Genomic DNA, 20,900 nt, shown 5'->3' on the forward strand with positions numbered 1-20,900 from the left:
ATATCTAAAGGGCATTTTGCCATGTCCAAAGCAAATAAAATATATTCCAACAACCTGTCAGCTGTTTATGCTTCTGCCATACGTGTTTAAAAACTCTCAAACGCACTTTTAACACAATACTCTGTAATAACTATTAGAAACTAAACGGTTGAAGGAAAGCTGGATAACTCACCCAGAAGAAACGGAATGGAATTAGACAGGGACGGTGGGAAGAGGCTGGTGTGGTTAGAAACACCGACATTGATCAGTTGGAATAAGCGCCCTGTCTCTGTGCTGTAAATTAAAATGTATTTTCTCAAACCTGTTTTCACAGGTGATCAATGTGGGTTTTCTGTGGTCAATTTTCCGTTTGATATGAAATATAGTCAATACTTTTCAATGCATCTGCCAGACTGATCGCAAATGTGAAACATGTATCTTATTTTTTCACTTCTATAGACTTATCGAGCAAACTGCTTTTCAATGGTCCACCCTCTCTGGCTGAGCGCCCGCGGTCCACAGTCACAAGCCTGTTTGAGCTGATGGCGACGCGTGCCCAATGCATGTCATCAATTCAACTCAATTAATCCCACTGAGACCCAGTCGAGAGAGACAGAGAGAGGGCAATGTGCAAGAATTTACTGCATTCACAGCGGCTCAGGACACCTTTTCTGTTCAAATCAAATGGCCACATTATTCAGCAGTCGCCTCCGTACTGGGCCAACGTTAGGAAAGTTGAACCTGTCCGATTTAATGGAAATAGAGAAGTAGCATTTCGAATTTAGTGGTAAAGGATAGAAAAAAGACCTTTGCAGTTTGTACAAGGCCGGCGGGAGACACTGAGGCTCTTTCCCTCAGTGTTGGCGACCGCCTTGAGTCCAGAATTCACTGCTACTCGCTGCTAACTTCTATATAAAAACTTTCACATCACGTGATTGTTTGAAGCTAACTCTCCAATAAATTGCAAATCTCTTTGTCTGAAGTGGGGTCGGAGGGGGAGGGGGATTGTGGGTGGGTGGGGGAACACAGATGTTTAATTTTAGGCAGCTACCCCAAGCCAAAACAAACGCGCCCTTTTCATTCCGGGACAGATTGGATGCCACTTTAATTATCCAAAATCACGCCAAACATTTGAAAATGAAACTTATGACTGATCGAGCATTGTGATCGAGAGAGCACCCCCCCCCCCCCCCTTACACAATATAAAAGATTATATAAAATATCTCCCGTTATATTAAAACGATTCTGAGTGATGTAGGGAATACATCCAGACCAATTGTGTCCCATTGCATCAAAATAAAGCGAAATTGTCCATCGCAAGTGGAATTAAAATAAAGCATTTTCCTGGTGTATATTTTAAAACACAATTTAATAGATTGGCTCCCTCAATCTCCCAAGTTAAACGTGTTAACGCTGCAAATCAAACTTATAGAAAGTTCTAAAGTCGAATGAAACTATTCTGCCAGTATAAGGATTGCGGGCACCGCACGGTGATAAACTCTTTTTAGATTTAAAAGAAAATTCTGATGTGTATTTGGCATTGAGGATATTGGAAGTGGTTCTATTCGGCTCATATCTGACCTGGGCGGGGGGATGCTGTGGGTGGCATGTGTCTGGCGCGTGGCTTGAAATCAAGTCTATTCATCCTCGAGGGATCCCACTCTCGAATCTAGTTTATATATTTCACATTCTCTTTACCCTGGTTAAACGGCACCGTTTCAAGTTTGATTTTATTTGCAAAGTGAATCCAGTCGCCGGTATTGAGCAAATTTCTCTTCCCCCGTTCACTCCGTTCTAACTCCGGCGAGGCAAATTCCTGTTCCTTGGGGCAATGGGGAGGAAACAGAAAATCAGAATTTGCAACGAACAAAATAAAAAAGGGACACCGTGGCCGCGGAAGCCACCAAACATGGGCTTGTGGAAACATTGGCAACGCCAAATTGATCGTGTTGACCCAGTTTCCCTCACCCGCCCCCCAATCCGCATTAGTATTAATCACATATTTCGTGTTAAATGCCCCAATCATTGTCTGCAGTTTGCAGAGACAGGTGGGGTTTTATTTGGGGGGGGGGGGGGGGAGTGTTGGTGAGGGGAGGGGGTGGGGGGAGGGGGTGGGGGCAACAGTGAGACGGCGTAGTTTTCGGCTTGGGAAGCTGATTTCCACCCCCCCCCCCCAATTGTTGACAAACAGTTTTGTTTTCAACCTGAGATCGTGGAATATTGAAACAAAAAGTGCATCCAATCGGTTTTACTTAAAGACAAAACACAACAAACTTTACAGATGTTACATCAGGCAAGATTTGGAAAACGAACAGTATTCGTTTTTAAAAAAAGACTCTCTGGAAAAGTTTGATTAATTTCCACTCAGCCTGTCTGTGCTCGCAAACGCCAGGAGTTTGGGGTGTGCATATTGAAGAGATTACTTTCAAAAATTATTACAAAGTGTGAGCAGTTACAGGAAATGGTTGCAATTTCTTAATACAGCGAGAATTGGGTCGGATTCATCAAATCTGCAGCATTTTTCAACTAAAATAGACCCACCACCCAACACATGTTGAAACGGCAATCTTGTTCGGGTCTGCTTTTTACTGACTATAAGTTTGTAATTCCTGGTCGAATTTTATTTGCGTATTTTTAAAGTCGAGGTCCCCGGGACAGATGGTATCTTTGGTTTGAATGAGTTGGGTGGGTTGGTGAGGCGTTCAGAGGCGTCTGCCGTCACTTCACAAAGGCGAGTGGGCAGTGCGTGGACACTCCCCAACTCTATAAATTCACCCAGCCACAGAGTCATTCCCACACTCTGTACCTGGCAGCTCCCAGCATCTTCTGTCTGAAAGCTCTCTCGCTCTCTCAAACAGACACACACACACACCAGGCAAGAGAGAATGTCTCCCCATCTCTACGAATCGAGCACTACAGAGCACGGACAGTACTCTGCACACCTGAACAAACGTAAAAAGAGAGAAGCCAGCGAATTAAGAAAGGTAATTCCCCACCCCACCGCCCCACAGACTGAATCCAGCTCGTCCCGAGGAGCCGCCACGTCGGGGTTTCTGTCTCATGGTTTAGCTGTGTTCCCGCGTGTAAAGCCTGATTTGATTTCCTTGCAGACTCAGAAACCTCTGATGGAGAAGCGGAGACGCGCGCGGATCAATGACAGTCTGAACCAGTTAAAGACTCTGATCTTGCCCCTCATTGGAAAAGATGTAAGTGAAGGTTTTATTTGTCTCACTTGTCCTGGTAAACCTGGTTTTAATTCGATTTACAAGAGAAAGAGTTCATGATTAAAACGTTCTGTTTTTCCCCCCCTTCCCTCTGCCAGAGTCCACGTTATTCCAAACTGGAAAAAGCTGATATTCTGGAAATGACTGTTCGGTTTCTGCAGGATTTGCCCCAAACTCCATTGTATGGTAAGTGCCTTCAGATCGGATCTGCTTCAGAATCATAGTACAAGGAGGCCATTCGGCCCATTTTAGTTGAAAGGAATTGAATATCTCCTTAAACAGCTACCACTGCTCATCAACATGATAAAAACGGCGGGGGGGGGGGGGGGGGGGGAGTTACTATTATTTACCGCGTCTTTCATCCTCTTGGGAACACCCAGGACGCTTTCTAATCAATGCCTTTCTTTTGAAGTATTGTCTTTCTGGGCCAGAGTAGGGCTAATTTACACATTATGTCCCATAAAGTGTACAGGAAAACGGATTGGTTAATCCCTATTGCTGATTCTGCCTTCTCCATCCGAATCCAAATGTGCAACGGGGGACTGACCAGCTATTGAGTTTATAGAAAGAAGTCTCACAACACCAGGTTAAAGTCCTACAAGTTTATTTGGAATCCCTCACCTGATGCAGGAGCTACGCTCCGAAAGCTCGTGATTCCCAATAAACCTGTTGGACTTTAACCTGGTGTTGTAAGACTTCTTACTGTGCTCACCCCAGTCCAACGCCGGCATCTCCACCTCATTGAGTTTATAGACAGGTGACAGTTTAATTGCGAACACCATGAAGAGGTACACGAGCTGGGGAATGACCACCGTTTTGTCTGCCCTCCTTACAGATCGCCTGGATAGCTATCGGGACGGTTACCGCGCCTGCCTCCTTCAGCTGAGCAACCTCCTCCCGTCTTCAAAGCTCATGGGAACGGAAGGGTGCGATCGTCTGACAGACTACCTGAGGAGGTGCATGCCTTTAGTGTCCCATTACCCTTACTCTGCCAGGAGCCCGCCCGGCGCAGAGGTATCGCCGCGGGAGGGACCCCGGAGCTTGGTTCGATCCAACGCAACTGGGTGCCCAGCGTTTCAGCGACCGTCAGTACCCAGTGTCAGCCCTCGCCTCAACCAGCAAGTCCTCCCAGTCCCCCAGCAGAACTGTATCTGGAGGCCCTGGTAGCGGGCGTGGACACAAAAGAGACTCTTAACACGTATAAATACTTTGTGCAGAATTAAACTGTAAATAAAATGTGTACATATGGAATCGTTTTGCATGATATTATATCTGAGGCATTTATAGTTTTGTGAATTGTAATTTCTATGCAAAGCAGAAACTTATTGACCTCGATCCGATTAAATATCCATTGACAATTGGGCACTTTTTAATGGTGGCATGCCGGCCTTTTGTATATAAGGAAATATATTTTAAATAAGAAAATTCAAAGATAATATAAAAGTGTTTCATGGTTGTATAAAAGATTTTTTGAAAATAAATCAAAATAGAAAATGAACTCGGTGGTTTGGGTATTCTAATTTCTCAGCCATTTGATTCCTGTCTCTCCGTGAAGCGAATGTTTCCTGCATTGAAATGCTTCAAGATTCAGGGCAGAGCCGCGGGAGTTAATTAATCACATCAAGTACTGGAACGTGGGATTAGAATCGATTGGTCGGCACAGACACGATGGTCCTCACTTTGCGCTGTGAAACTCGATAACGCAATGTTAGAGCTAGAGCTGGAGGAGTTTGCACTCTCCCTGTGTCGCCCAATCCCCGGGACAGCCTGCTGTTCCCCTTCAGGTCCACCAGAAAAGGCCATTGTCATCAATCATTGAAAATCATTAGCATATAATCGAGAGGGGAGCTGAGGGTTTTTTTTTTCACTCAAAGCTGCCCGTTTCTGAAAAGTTCTACCTGAACACTCAAATGTGAGGCCAGGGTCAGAGTAAGAACTGGAATTATAAATGGAGACTCCCAACAGTATATTCTCTTCCAAGTTGTTATCCGGCCAAGATTTGTATGCTCAACTTTCCACATTGGGTCTTGAACCCACGACCTCTGATTCAAGACAGTGCTACCAACTGAGTCACAGGCGTTAACATCAATACTCGATTATCCTACACGATTGTCCAATTGAGAACATTCCCGCCTTTGCTACAACCACACTAAGGGTATTCAAATGGTCATTAGGTAGACATATGGACGATAAGGGAATAGTGTAAATGGGCTTTAGAGTGGTTTCACAGGTCGGCGCAACATTGAGGGCTGAAAGGCCTGTACTGCGCTGTTATGTTCTATGTTCTATTCAAAACGGGCGAGAAAGTCCATTATCCCATACCCTTTAACACATGGCAAATTTGCATGTAATAGAACATAGAATTTACAGTGCAGAAGGAGGCCATTCGGCCCATCGAGTCTGCACCGGCTCTTGGAAAGAGCACCCGACCCAAGGTCCACAACTCCACCCTATCCCCATAACCCAGTAACCCCACCCAATACTAAGGGCAATTTTGGACACTAAGGGCAATTTAGCATGGCCAATCCACCTAACCTGCACATCTTTGGACTATGGGAGGAAACCGGAGCACCCGGAGGAAACACACGCACACTACAGCATGAGTATACCAAGCGCATACCTGAATATCCTATGCCCTTCAATACAGGTCATCCCCAAATACCCCATAATCTTCAGCACAGGCCACAACCGTATATCCTGCATCTTTCAGCACAGAACAATGCAAAACTCCCCCACATATCTTACAAGCTTTATTGTAGGAGCGTCCCAGGAGGTCTTGTGGCAGAGTGGATAGCATACTGGCCTCAGACCCAAATGCTCCAGTGCAACAGGAAGCCATTCAGTCCATTGAGTCTGCACAGGCCCTTGGAAAGAGCACCCTACTTAATCCCATGTCCCCACCCTATCACTGTAACCCAGTAACGGCACCTAACCCTTGGACACTAAAGGGACAATTTATCATGGCTAATCCATCAAACCTGCACATCTTTAGACTGTGGGAGGAAACCGGAGCACCCGGAGGAAACCCACGCAGACACGGGGAGGATGTGCAGACTCCACGCAGTCACCTGAGGCCGGAATTGAATCCGGGTCCCTGGAGCCTCATTCCAGGCTCATGTCTCACCCTAGAGCTTGATGGCCGTGTGAAGTGTATTCATAATCTAGCCAAAAAGGGTGATTACTAGCCTGTAAATCCTTCCAATGTCTGTCAATGACAGGCGGTAAGAGCGGGAGAAATTCCTGGTCAATCGTGTGATGGAAAAAAATTGGAGCCTCGACCATCACCATTCATAGCTCCGGACTACATGTAAAAGTGTATGTTGCCACAGCAAACTCGGACTACTCAAGGGGCTGGTTGGTTGGCTGGACAGTTGGTCTGGATCAGATTAGTGCCAACAGCGTGGAATGTGATCCCCATTGAGCCTGGAGTGGATTTGAGGTGGATTTACCCTGCCCATAGTAGGTGGAGATGGTGCAAGAATGCATAAAGGAGATACTACATATGGAAAGTCAGTGATAAGTTGGAGTTAAGATGAGAATGCCAAAGGTGTCATGAGCTATGAGATAAAAGCAAGGCCATATGGCCCAAGGCGATATCAATTGTTTTGCCCTTCAACACCAATTGGACAAATTTCACTTCTCACTAAAACAGATGTCCTTTACAGTAATATAACAGGGCTATCACCTCAATATGTATGTATATCCTCATGGCTAATTTCTGAACTGTAATAACTACACAATTACTTTTTAAAATGACTCAAGCTATGTCGGGTTGTGACCTTCGAACAATAAGAACTATCTGGCAGTATCAGAGAAACCTGGGCCTATCACTGAAGACATGCTAATGAACATTGTATGTTGCAGAGACCAAATTCAACAGGAAATAGGCCAAGGCCATCTGCATTTCAGAACCCAGGCTGGTTAACTGGAGTCTATTAGTCCACTAGGACAAAGAATCCTGCAATCTTCCTTTCAAATTCATAACGGTTGGAACATTAAGAATTTGAGGAACCCAGACAAAGGGATTTATACCTTTTGTCCAAGCCAAAGTGGGAGTCATGTGGCATGATCCCCCTAGCAGATGGAACCTGTAATAATGCCTTATAGAGGGGCAAAGCGCCACACCACAAAGCTCAGTCTGCTAGGACAAAGAGCCCTTCCATTTTTGATTTGATTTGATTTATTATTGTCACATGTATTAGTATACAGTGAAAAGTATTGTTTCTTGCATGCTATACAAACAACGCATATAGTACATAGTGATGGAAGGAGAGACTGCAGAATGTAATGTGACAGTCATAGCTAGGGTGTAGAGAAAAGATCGACTTAATACGAGGTAGGCCCATTCAAAACTCTGATGACAGCAGGGAAGAAGCTGTTCTTGAGTCGGTCGATACGTGACCTCAAATGTTTGTATCTTTTTCCTGATGGAAGAAGGTGGAAGAGAATATATCCGGGGTGCGTGGGGTCCTTAATTACGCTGGCTGCCTTTCCGAGACAGCGGGAATTTTAGACAGGGTCAATGGATGGGAGGCTGGTGTGCTTGATGGATTGGGCTACATTCTCGACCTTTTGAAGCTTCTTGCAGTCTTGGGAAGAGCAAGAAGCATACCAAGCTGTGATACAACCAGAAAGAATGCTTTCAATGGTGCATCTGTAAAAGTTGGTGAGAGTCGTGGCTAACATGCCAAATTTCCTTAGTCTTCTGAGAAAGTATAGTCGTTGGTGGGCTTTCTCAACTATAGTGTCGGCATGGGGGGACCAGGACAGGTTGTTGGTGATCTGGACACTTGAAGCCCCCGACCCTTTCTAATTTGTTCCCATTGATGTAGACAGGGGCATGTTTTCCAATACGCTTCCTGAAGTCGATGACAATCTCCTTCATTTTGTTGGCATTGAGGGAGAGATTATTGCCTTCGCACCAGTTCACCAGATTCTCTATCTCATTCCTGTACCAAGAAGAAGCACAGGCAATGTCTCTGTCGAGGTTTGAATACCTATGCCCATTTACAATGTTTTGACTGAATCTTCTAAATTTCTGTATCATCGCCTCGAGACTAATTCATCTCTACATGCCTATCTCATCGTAGAAGTCAATTCTACTGGATAAGTGAATTCAGCATCAGTTCAGTTTGCTGACCTATGTGAAGTAACACCCCAATGGGCTTTAATTCTGGACTCTGCATGCATGTGAAACAACAATTCGCTATGCTGTGTCTTTGCTCTGCAAACCTTTCTTTCTCAATCCCGCTTTAATTGTATGAGCAAAAAGAAAGCCATGTTGCTACCCTCTTCCCAGGTTTGAGTGTGTGTAAATAAACTTACCTTCTGAGTTGGTACTAACATGGGTTATTAATAGAAATTGGACCACATCAATACCGAGGGGGTCAGGAAATTACCACTTAAAAAGGGGAGAAATCAAAATCAAAACACCTTTTATTTTACGGATGGGTGGTGAGATGAGAAATCGGGGCTGTCTAAATTAAACCCTCTCCTGTCATAACAGTAAACTGTTCTCTTCTGGAACGCTGGAATTAAATGGAAAACAAATGCACAGTTTAAAAAAAATAGATTTCATAGAATTTACAGTGCAGAAGGAGGCCATTAGGCCATCGAGTCTGCACCAGCTCTTGGAAAGAGCAACCTATCCAAGGTCCACACCTTCACCCTATCCCCATTTCCCAGCAACCCCACCCAACACTATGGGCAATTTTGGACACTAAGGGCAATTTAGCATGGCCAATCCACCAAACCGGCACATCTTTGGACTGTGGGAGGAAACTGGAGCACCCGGAGGAAACCCACGCACACACGGAGAGGATGTGCAGACTCCGCACATACAGTGACCCAAGCCGGAATCGAACCTGGGACCCTGGAGCTGTGAAGCAATTGTGCTATCCACAATGCTACTGTGCTGCCCATATTTATATGTGAAACTTATTTTAATATCCTTGTTGAAATGGAGAATGGATTGCCACATTGAATTAGCCTAGATTATTTCAATATTTCATTCACGAATAAAAGTTTATTCTACTGATCTCTGCAGTTATCTTCTCATCCGTTATAAACCAGTTTTTGTGATCAGCCACGTGATCGCAGTTAATACTCAGCAAAGACCAAACTCCTTTGGGAATCTGCCTTTCGTTCCTATATGACTTGCTCAAATTATTGCTCCCCCACCTCCCCACAGTCACTGTTTGTTGCTGCTGCAGCTGATGGCACTTGTTGGGGTAATTGTTGACCCGGAGTGAGGTTGTCAATATTGCTGGAAGGTGGAGTCTCTTCCTCCTGACCAATAACTTTGGTCTCCCTGGTGCTGATTGCCAGTCTTTGCAGACGCGAGAGAACGGAACCACATGCAAGTTCAGTGAACTTGCGCCCTGGGCCAACAGTACTGGAAGAGTGAGGGACAATCAATGCTAAAAGGCTGTCGCATGAATGTGCTCACTCAATCTCGTCCTTAACGTTTCTTTGACTGATTTTCATCAATCTCTCTAATAACAACTGCTAAATTTTCTGGTTAATACATTTCTCTAAATTATCCAAATATAACACCCGTTTTGAACTAAAATGGGAAACAGAACCTTTAACTCTTGAACGACGAGGTTCTTGTCCCGAAGTATATTTGTCAGAAAAAAAAATTGTTCATGAAATTTGTTAAAGTAAGTTCGATAATAGTTCAAGTTTGACATTGCATATCATGTAATAGTTACATTTCTTTCAATAGAGTGTGTGTCACTCTGAGCTGCCTCACTCCCCTCACATTTACAGATTATATTTACAACATGCGTTTGATGTGAAATATTCTCTGGAGCAGGCAGGTTGAGTGGGTTTTACATCGAGTCTGGCTGTTGGGGGAGGGGGGCTGTGGACTTTCCCTATTGAGCTTTCACAGTGAAACGAACTACGTCTGGCGCTTGCTTCTAAGTTCTGACCATGACTTTGGCAGATTTGTCATCTTCCCCAGCAGGATGTCCTGTGTGGACTCCTGCCGGATAGGTGTGTGGGTTTTTTTTGTACAAACTTTCCCATGAGGTGGTATGGCACGGACGTACCCTATAAATAGCCATCACAGGAGCACGTGTTTTCGTTTATTATGAAAGTTCAACTGACGTAAAGAAATAGAGCTTTAATTCTGGCACCATTCCACAATTTATTCAAATACCTTTCATTTATATGGCGCCGGTAAAGTGGACACATGTCCCAAGACTATTTAATCTGTGCAGAATAAAGAGATCCCACCTCCTCAAAAACATGTGCTTATACCTGGAATGTTATTCACCAAATCATCGAACATGTCTGAAGGTGATTAGAGCAATCTGCATCATTAAAATCTTCCTGCTGTTTGGGTTTGACTCGATCCAGAAGAAAGTGTGATGTGATCGGATTGTGAATCTCTCTGAGTAGCTGGGTGTGGCTGCAGATGGATGTGTACAATGCCCGGTGCAGAGTGTGAGTTACAGTCCGGTGTAAGAATTCAAATCCCTCCCTATCGCCTGGTCTACCTGAGACACTTCAGCTTAAAAAAAAAGTTTCGTCCAAATTGTGATATCAAAATTCCCTTTGTATCTTGCTAAGCAAGGAAGCATCAACTACAAGCCCATCTCACACTTCATTCCGTGGGTGAAGCTTTCAACAACACTCTGGGATGCCGACACTGCACATGAGTCAACCGGCTATAAATTATCTTTACTCTATCATTTAAATATTTATATGCATGAAACAAATCCACAAATGTTTCTGCACAGGTTAGAGGCACTCTGAATAAATAAAAGGTGAACTCAGTTCGCCCCCCCCAGGAATCGAACCTCGGACGCTGGCGTTGTGAAGCAACTGTGCTAACCACTGTGCTACCGTGCCGCCCATAAATCTCACCCTATTTCCAGTTCTCTCCAGCTTTGACAAAGAGTCATCCAGACTGTAAACGTTCGCTCCCTTCTCTCTCCACAGATGCTGTCAGGCCTGCTGAGATTGTCCAGCATTTTCTGGTTTTGTTTCAAATATCTTTATGGTTTATATGTTTCAGTCAGCAGATACCCCCAGCAGCACACTTCATTAAAATTCATACTGAAACACTTGGAATGATATGTATTTGCTGATGTCGAATAGAGCGGCAATGTATTGGATTCCTGAGTCACATGAATTAGTTTTGCATAACATGTCGGTCTATAATGAGGACCAATGCTGTGGGTACCCATGATGTGGAGATGCCGGTGTTGGACTGGGGTGGGCACAGTAAGAAGTCTTACAACACCAGGTTAAAGTCCAACAAGTTTGTTTGGAATCACTAGCTGTTGGACTTTAACTTGGCGTTGTAAGACTTCTTACAGTGGGCACCGACAGCAGAGTGGCGCCTGATGACTGATATCACTGACACATTCAGAAGTCACTATCCTAATGAGTTTTTCCAATGAGTTTTTCCAAACCCCCACAGGCAATCAGATAATAATAGAGATGCAGGTCGCCAGAGAAAGACAATAAGTAACATGTGAAACCAGGCGATTAAAATCTCTCCATTCTTCTCCATTTGAGAATCATGTCAAAATTGTTCCCTGGGACCTTATTATCTGTGGCCATGATTGCAAATCTGCTCCATGATTTAGGACCAGTTGTATATCATCAGTTCAGTAAGTCTATCCCGGGGTGAAGCGAGTTGTTGGGAGGGTGAAGCTTTACAGGAGTCACGGCCGCCCTGGTGGCCCGTGGAGCTGCTGCGGTGTGTTCCTTAACTCCAGGTGCACCCGTCATTCTGGGAGCGAGAGTTTGGGAAGATTTACTTTGAAGCAACGCGACTCCCAGCTCAGCGGGCGTCACCTGTCCAAAGCTGACATCATCCACAATGTGTGTTACCAGCCTTCGAAAAGTATCGCTGATCCAGCTTGGCAGCAAGGGGGGTAAAAAGAGGGAGGTTCCATTCGCTTCACAGCACCGAGCTTGAGCTTTGAGAGGCGGAAGATTATAAAAGAAAGGAGCGAGTTCAAAGAGCTGGGAGATTGGCCACGCGGGTTTGGCGCGATGCCAACAATTCAGTCGAATTGAATAAATTGATAGTTTGTGGTCCAGCGTCAGAAAAAAAAGACAATGACAATACTAAATGTGGCTTGTTGTCTCTTTCAGGGAATGGTCCCTGCCACCCATATCCCATCGCCTCTCCCCCAGCTGTGCTTCAGCCCTAACCCTGACACTGGCTCTGAAATCACAAGGTTCCAGGTTAAAGACCCCGCCAGGATTTGAGGGCAAAACTGAGCCCGTACAGGACTGAAGGAGCACTGCATTACTGGCAGTGGCATCTTCTGGATGAAATGCTAAACCGAGACCAGAGTTAACTGAGCACATATTGGCTGACACATTTTCTAGTCCATAGAATCCCTATGGTGTAGAAGGAGGCCATTCAGCCCACACAACCCTCTGAAAGAGCACCCTAGCTAGGCCCATTTCCCCACCCTATCCCCGTAACCCCACCTAACCTGCACTTTTTTGGACTGTGAGAGGAAACCAGAGCACCCGAAGGAAACCCACGCAGACACGAGGAGAATTTGTAAACTCCACAAAGTCACCCAAGCCCTGAATTGAACCCAGGTCCCTGACACTGTGAGGAAGCAATGCCAACCACTGCGCTAGCGTGTCACTCTACAGGACAACGGCGACTATATTTCAAAAATACTTGATTGACTGTTAAGAATGTTGCGCTATCAGCTGGTCATGAACAGTGCGAGCCTTTCTTACCTTTCTATAGGGGTTGTGTTATTGCTGGTAAGGCTGTCATCTAATGTCCATGAAAAGGTAGTGATGTTCTCCTTCTTGTACAATGCACTCGATGATGTGAAGGTGCTATTATAATAGCATTAGGCAGGGATTTCCAGGATTGTGACTCCAGTATCACATTGCATACAATCAGAGTGGCTGGAATTAATGCCTTGCTAGTGTAATCCACATTGCAAGAGCAAAGTGCCATGTTATCCATTCGGAGTTGGAAGATTAAGAGTCCAACTCCCATTCCAGATGCTTGGGAACACATTCTAGGCTGAAACTTCACTGCAGCATGGATGGAGAACTGCATTTGTTGGAGTGGTGTCTTTTAGATGAGGTGGTAAACCCACTGCCCTCCCATGGGACAAAACAAATCTCCTTGCACTAATTCAAAGAAGAATAAGGGTGTTCCCCTTGGTGTTATTCTGACTTGGAATGACATATCCATTGTTTCACTGTCACTGGGTCAATATACTGGGACTCACTTCCGAACAGCACTCACATCACATGGACTGCTGCAGTTACAGAAGGCAGCTCACCACCATATTCTCGAAGAGCAATTAGAAATAGCCCATCAGATATTGCTCATTTGGAAATTGGAAACAATTTCACCCTGAATTAGTGAATTGTGGGTTCAAGATCTGCTGCAGTTCCTGAGCATGAAAATGTAGGTTACCATTCCAACACAGTCCCGATGGATAGCTGTCATTTAGGAGGTGCTGTATTTTGGATGAGAAGGCCCAAGGCCCTCTCAGGTAATTGGAGAATATCACATGTCACTTTTTTCAATAAAGAGCAGTACAGCAATCCCAGGTAACCTGGCCTGTAATCATCCCTCAACCAAAATCACAAAGCAGATTATTTGGCTATCATCTTATTGTTGTTTGTGGGAGCTTGTTGTGAACAAATTAGTTGCTGCGTTTCCTACATTATTACAGTGATTACCCTTCAGAAGTATCTTATTGCTGTCAATACTTGGCATGTCCTGGGGCCACTCAAGGCGCTACAGAAATGCAAGTTTTTCTTATTAAACAAAAGATTATCTGGTTATTATCATTTGTTTGTGGGTCCTTGTTGTGCGCAAATAGGCTGCCCATTTCCCACATCACAAAAATACTTAATTGACTATAAAGTACTTTGTGAAATCCTTGGGTTCTGACAGGCACCATATAATTACATGTTCTTTCTTCTTTACAAGAAAAAAAATCCCTCAGAAGCCAAAGAACATCGACGCATACTTAAAATTCTATAGTATATCAGCTGGGTGGAAATAAGAAGGAGCATTGAAGAGGTGACCCAACTGTACCACCTGACTATTAAGCTTTCTAAGGTGTAGAAAGATATACCAATGTGCAGAGAGAGATATCCAGCATGCAAGCCAGGAATGGTTGAAGTCTCTGATCGATGGACAGAGAAGGGATGGAGGCAGACTGCTATCAGGCATCCAACAGCAAAGCTGGAATGCAGAGTTAGAGACAATTGCATGTATCGGGCAGAACGACAAACCTCTGGATAAAGGGAGGGAAAAACATGCCCAGTATTGCCCTAATCCTGATGGCCAGCTTTCTGTGTGTTTGCATCAGGCCTTGCATAATTCCACGGTATGTAAACACCAAGTGTCACTACATGGTTCTACCTATCCCTGGTGTTGCGAAGGATGGGTCTGGCCACGATGCTGTGGAATTCTACAAGTAGTCAGACTGTGCCATGCCACCTGTGCCTCATGGAAACATTTATTCATTTGTTGGTAATTTTTAAAAATAGATTTAGAATACCCTATGTTTTTTTCCAATTTGAGGGCAATTTAATGTGGCTAATTCACCAACCCGGCACATCTTTTGGGCTGTGGGGGTGAGACCCACGCAAACACAGGGAGAATGTGCAAACTCCATATGGACAGTGAACTGGGGCCTGGAATGAACCTGGGTCCTCGGTGCCATTAGGCAGCAGTGCTAACCACAGCGCCACCGTGCTGTCCAAGTAGAAACATTTATGCAGAGAAACATCTTTGACCACAAGTCCATCAGGCTGTGGCACATAACATACTAGAGTCCCTGCAGGAAAGGAGATGGTGGATCCAAATATAAAAGCAAATTACTGCAGATGCTGGAATCTGAAACATAAACAGAAAATACTGGACAATCTCAGCAGGTCTGACAGCATCTGTGGAGAGAAAAGGGAGCTAACCTTTTGAATCTGGGCGACTCTTTGTCAAAGCTGGTGGATCCAGGTGATTCCCTGAGCAGACTTTCAAAGTCATTTGACAGAATGCCTCATCAACATAACTTTGAAACAATCACCGAGGCCTAGCTTGGCTGGTGGTGAGAAAGTCCCTCCCCATCATATCCCTCATACCCACCTGGAGTTTCACCCCAACCGCATGCCACTCTCTAGATGACTAGGGATGACGGTGGTGGGGAAGGGGCCACTTCCTTGTGGAATGTGCCTTTGCAAAGAAGATCTGAAGAGAGGTGAGGTGGTTTCTGTTGAGGTTCATCCCAAGAAGTTCTGTGATGTGTCATGGGAGTGTCCCTTTAAGAAGGGGTTTTGTCTCATCACATGGCTTCAGTGATGTCATTTTGTGGGTGGAATTGAGCTGTGGCTGTGAGTTTTCTTAGTTTCACTTTCAGATTTGACTGCTGTGGACTCAGGGAGAAAGAAGTGTTTTGCTGCTGTCTTTCTATTTTCATTTTAAAGAGTTGTTCCAGGAAAAAAAACATTGATTATAACTACCTGCTTTAGGAACTTAAAAAATATAGTTTGCTTTTCAGAAGGGCTTAAACCTGCTGGTGAGACGGGGTCAGAATCTCAGGAAAAGCCAGTCTTATTCAAGTGAGAATACAGAGTGCTGGGCCACACCCTTGAAAAGGGATTTTGGTTTATGGGATTTTGTTTTTGAATTGGAACTGTTAAGGGGAACTCATTAAGTGTAATACATAGATTACTGTAGCTGTGGGGTATCTTTATGTTTGTAATTGATAAAAATTCTTGCTGTTTGTTTATATATAAATGTTAACTAAGTTCTTAGAATAAAGCTTGTTTTGATTAAAATGTCTAGGAAGACAAATGAATCACACCTCAAGTGAAGGCTCTTGTGCTCATCCTAGCCAAATTCAAATAAATGTTATAGGTCAGGTGAACTCCATATTACACTTTAGAGTTTTTAAACCCTCGCCCATAACAGATACAGGACTGTTCTCAGGGACACCCACCAAGACAAACATCAACTGCTGCTGGAGGATCATGAACTCAGTGAAAGACTCTCTTTGGTCTCCCTGAAACCTGTTGATCTTCCAGTGTAAAGAGGTTTCCCTGACCGAGTGTTGCAGACTGGCACATTCTAAAGCCCAGGACTATCTGCTGAGGGACGCACTAAAACGTAGGGAAGCCACCACAGGGGCACAAGAGGAAAGGTCACCGTCTAAGACTGTTCAGCCTAGGTGCACCCGGGGGGGGGGGGAATTATATGGACCCCCTCGGTGCACTATGTATGATCCCCATTGAATGCATCGGGTGAATATTGCATGTAGCATAATTGTATTGAAACATCTCAGAATGCAACATGATCTCCACAGAACATAGAACATAGAACGATACAGCGCAGTACAGGCCCTTCGGCCCACGATGTTGCACCGAAACAAAAGCCATCTAACCTACACTATGCCATTATCATCCATATGCTTATCCAATAAACTTTTAAATGCCCTCAATGTTGGCGAGTTCACTACTGTTGCAGGTAGGGCATTCCACGGCCTCACCACTCTTTGTGTAAAGAACCTACCTCTGACCTCTGTCCTATATCTATTACCCCTCAGTTTAAAGCTATGTCCCCTCGTGCTAGCCATTTCCATCCGCGGGAGAAGGCTCTCACTGTCCACCCTATCTAACCCCCTGATCATTTTGTATGCCTCTATTAAGTCTCCTCTTAACCTTCTTCTCTCTAACGAAAACAACCTCAAGTCCATCAGCCTTTCCTCATAAGATTTTCCCTCCATACCAGGCAACATCCTGGTAAATCTCCTCTGCACCCGCTCCAAAGCCTCCACGTCCTTCCTATAATGCGGTGACCAGAACTGTACGCAATACTCCAAATGCGGCCGTACCAGAGTTTTGTACAGCTGCAACATGACCTCATGACTCCGGAACTCAATCCCTCTACCAATAAAGGCCAACACTCCATAGGCCTTCTTCACAACCCTATCAGCCTGGGTGGCAACTTTCAGGGATCTATGTACATGGACACCTAGATCCCTCTGCTCATCCACACTTCCAAGAACTTTACCATTAGCCAAATATTCCGCATTTGAACACTTGAATATTATTGCACTTTGTGTGATGGCGATTTTGAAATCTTTGCAATGTTCCTTAAATATTTTGTGAATAAAGTATGGCAAATAATTCTTCCAAGGAGAAGTTTGTAGATGGGAACAGGAGTTTTCAAAACAATATATTGGAGAAATTAAGAGTCACTTGAGGCAAGTACAAGCAGGTCAGATAATAGTAAGTCAGACTTGTTAAGGAATCGGGTGTATGTAGCAATGATGCGGATAAGGTGCAGTTTGTATCAGTTGGGTGGTTGGTGAGGAGCGGATTGAAGAAATCTGGTTTGGAGTTGACTGAGATTGGCACAACTTCTGTCACATAGCTTGTTGGTTCTGTTCTAGATATTAACAACTTGCAATGGTCCCATCGTAGTCCTGTCGGCTTGGGTCACTGCCTGTGCGGAATCTACACGTCCTTCCCATGTTTGCATGGGTTTCTCCCGGGTGCTCCGGTTTCCTCCCACAGTCCAAACATGTGCAGTTCGGTGGATTGGCCATGATAAATTTCCCTTAGTGTCCAAAATGTTAGGTGGGGTTACTGGGTTAGGGTGGAGTGCTCTTTCAAAGGGCCAGTGCAGACTCCATGAGCCGAATAGCCGCCTTCTGCACTGTAAATTCTATGATTCTAGATCATTTAACTCGCTCAGTCAGAGATTTCTGCTCAGAGACACGAGTCTAAATGGGTGCCCTCGGGTTACTGACCTTTCTAACACTGGAAACAGTCTCTCCAGATTCTTTCTTCCTGATTTCCCATTGGTACAATTCCCGTCACTCTTGGGGAGATCCCTGCATGAGTTTTACATCCTTTCCACCACGGGATGCCTGTCCGGGGGGGGCGACCATTGTCATTTGAACCACTTTTTAAACAAGAAAGTGCTCCATTGTCAAAGCTGCTTTGGGACGGAGGATGTCAGGGCTAAAGGAACGCGTGGTGTTTCCACCTGCTGACTTTGCAGTGCGGGCGCATAATCCCTTTAAGACGGGGAGGCGCCTTCGCTAACCTCACGTGTGCCGGATAGGACTAAGAATTCGATTTTTTTCACCCCCCAAAAAAGTTTGTTTTTGAAGCGCTGCGGGGGAGGGCACTGGAACAATGAACAAAGGTGCGTTACAACAACTAAACACACACACACACACACTGCAGCCTGTGCACCCTGAGTGGTATGGGCGAGCCCGGACCTGCAGCCTGGCCAGCTCACCGCCCACTCTCATTTGCATTGGGTAAGCAGTTTCGGTGCAGTTTCCCACGCGCCGGAGACACGGGAGCTGCCAGATGTTGCAACACCTGCCTCGCAAACGCACGCCTAGGCAGCCCAGATCATGGCTCCACACGTTAGGGAACCAAACCTCACCAAAAAAAACAGAAAGACCAGAGGCCATGCACCTCCACCCACAGATTGACTGCCTTAGCTCGCAGCCAGATTTGAACTTTCCTCACTTAACTTGCGCCCCCCCCTCCCCCCGATTTCGCACCGATCAATTTTGCGCGCGCTGTCTACTTTAATATGTCTCCCAGGCAATCCAGCACCTGTTTGCGCCCCCACCCCCTCCTGTCGCTTTTACTGCTACTCCAATCTTATGGTTTCCCTCAGCATTGTAATAGTAATAATCGCTTATTGTCACAAGTAGGCTTCAATGAAGTTACTGTGAAAAGCCCATAGTCGCCACACCCCAGCACCTGTTCGGGGAGGCCGATACGGGAATTGAACCCGCACTGCGGGCCTTGTTCTGCATGGCAAGCCAGCTGTTTAGCCCACTGTGCTAAACCAGCCGCATTGTGACCTGTTTGGTGACTAAATGACAAATCAGAATGCTATTTGTGGTCTCACCTGATGCACGATCAATGACTACTAAAGCGAGGTTGTAGTCCAACTGAAGGCTTTAATAAGCTAGATGTTTCCCCCAGTAGCTCGGATACAGAAAGAAAGCTGCTGGGGCGGCACGTGCTCTTTTACCCCGCCTTGCAGGGCGGAGCTACCATACAGCTTGACCAATGGGAAATATACATCATCTACCAATGGTGTTCCAGCATTACTAGGTACTGTAATACCTCTACACAGACTACCACATTCACCCCCTGTTAAAAAAGAGTCTGGCGGGGGTGGCTTGGTATTACAACATGGTAACGTGGTAGAAGTTATAGTTATGGAGGTACCGTAATACCTCCGTACAGCGTTTTGTCTTATTGTCGTAACTATTTAAAATTTCACAATTAACTATATACACTTTAAAATGAAGCAATCAGTCGATCGGGGGCCTTGGTCATCCTCTGATCGTCAAAGCTTTGGTGGTGACGCCGGTGGAGGTTCGGGCGTCTGTGACTCCGGGAGCATGGTTTCGATCTCTGTGACAGCTTCAACACCCCTAGACGGCGCTGGTGGGGAAGCCGATTGACCTGGGAAGGGAGTGTCTGCGGGGTGCGTCGGTGGGCGAGGGGCCTAGACGGGGCTGGAGGAAGAACCGATCTCCTGGGAAGGAGGCGGCTGTAAGGTGCACCAGTGGGAGGGAGAGTGGGACTGGTGGCTGGGATGTGCGTGGGGATCCGGCGGGCGCCAGGTCTCGTAGGGAGACCGTATCTTGTCGGCCGTCGGGGTACGCCACGTAGGCGTACTGGGGGTTAATATGGAGAAGATGGACCCTCTCGACCAACGGGTCCGACTTGTGCGCCCGCACGTGTTTTCGGAGCAGGATGGGTCCGGGAGCTGCCAGCCAGGTCGGGAGCGAGGTCCCAGAGGAGGACTTCCTGGGGAAGATGAGACGTTCGTGAGGTGTTTGGTTGGTCGTGGTACAGAGCAGTGACCGGATGGAGTGGAGGACATCCGGGAGGACTTCCTGGGAGATTCCTGGACCGTTCTCCCTCTCTACCTGTCCGTTACCCCGGGGGTTGTAACTGGTCATCCTGCTCGAGGCAATGCCCTCGCTGAGCAGGAATTGACGCAGTTCGTTGCTCATAAAGGAGGACCCCTTGTCACTATGTATGTAAGCGGGGAACCCGAACAGCGTAAAGATGCTATCGAGGGCCTTGATGACGGTGGTTGCGGTCATGTCGGGGCAGGGGATGGCGAATGGGAATCGGGAGTACTCGTCAATCACGTTCAGGAAGTACATGTTGCGGTCGGTGGAGGGGATGGGGCCTTTGAAGTCTATACTGAGGCGTTCAAAGGGACGGGAAGCCTTTATCAGGTGCGCTTTCCCTGGTCTGTAGAAGTGCGGTTTGCACTCCGTGCAGATTTGGCAATTCCTGGTGGCTGTCCTGACCTCCTCGATGGAGTAGGGCAGGTTGCGGGTCTTGATAAAATGGAAGAAGCGAGTGACCCCCGGGTGGCAGAGGTCCTCGTGGAGGGCTCGGAGGCGCTGGCACATGTGCCATGAGACACGGCATCAGGAGGCTCGTTTAGCTTCCCGGGACGATACAAGATCTCGTAGATATCGGTGGAGAGTTCGATCCTCCACCGCAAGATCGTATTGTTCTTTATCTTGCCCCGCTGTGCATTATCGAACATGAAGGCGACCGACCATTGGTCAGTGAGGAGAGTGAATCTCCTGCCGGCCAGGTATTGCCTCCAATGTCGCACAGCTTCTACTATGGCCTGGGCCTCCTTTTCGTCTGAGGAATGGCGGATTT

General features: G+C 46.0%; 1 protein-coding gene and 1 long non-coding RNA gene across 2 annotated transcripts; one reads left to right on the plus strand and one right to left on the minus strand.

The window, feature by feature from the left end:
* Window positions 1-2,781: 2,781 nt before the first annotated feature.
* On the plus strand, window positions 2,782-4,681 carry hes2.1 (hes family bHLH transcription factor 2, tandem duplicate 1). Its single transcript, XM_072477644.1, has 4 exons — window positions 2,782-2,963; window positions 3,090-3,185; window positions 3,302-3,389; window positions 4,039-4,681. The coding sequence occupies exons 1-4, from the start codon at window positions 2,865-2,867 to the stop codon at window positions 4,368-4,370; spliced, it is 615 nt and encodes a 204-aa protein (XP_072333745.1). The 5' UTR covers window positions 2,782-2,864; the 3' UTR covers window positions 4,371-4,681.
* A 2,772-nt stretch (window positions 4,682-7,453) lies between these two features.
* On the minus strand, window positions 7,454-18,277 carry LOC140392599 (uncharacterized). Its single transcript, XR_011935396.1, has 3 exons — window positions 17,978-18,277; window positions 9,398-9,597; window positions 7,454-8,152 (listed from the first exon to the last, which is right to left on the minus strand). It is a non-coding gene; the product is annotated as an uncharacterized lncRNA (long non-coding RNA).
* Between the last annotated feature and the right edge of the window lie 2,623 nt (window positions 18,278-20,900).

This window comes from Scyliorhinus torazame, chromosome 16 (genome assembly GCF_047496885.1).
Source record: "Scyliorhinus torazame isolate Kashiwa2021f chromosome 16, sScyTor2.1, whole genome shotgun sequence".
Lineage (NCBI taxonomy): Eukaryota > Metazoa > Chordata > Chondrichthyes > Carcharhiniformes > Scyliorhinidae > Scyliorhinus > Scyliorhinus torazame.

What these genes read in the sequence shown, in the direction of transcription:
- hes2.1 (XM_072477644.1), top strand. Translation starts at nt 2,865, where the DNA reads ATGTCTCCCCATCTCTACGAATCGAGCACTACAGAGCACGGACAGTAC. An exon ending in AAGCCAGCGAATTAAGAAAG is followed by an intron (nt 2,964 to 3,089) that starts GTAATTCCCCAC and finishes ATTTCCTTGCAG; the next exon opens with ACTCAGAAACCTCTGATGGA. An exon ending in GCCCCAAACTCCATTGTATG is followed by an intron (nt 3,390 to 4,038) that starts GTAAGTGCCTTC and finishes CCCTCCTTACAG; the next exon opens with ATCGCCTGGATAGCTATCGG.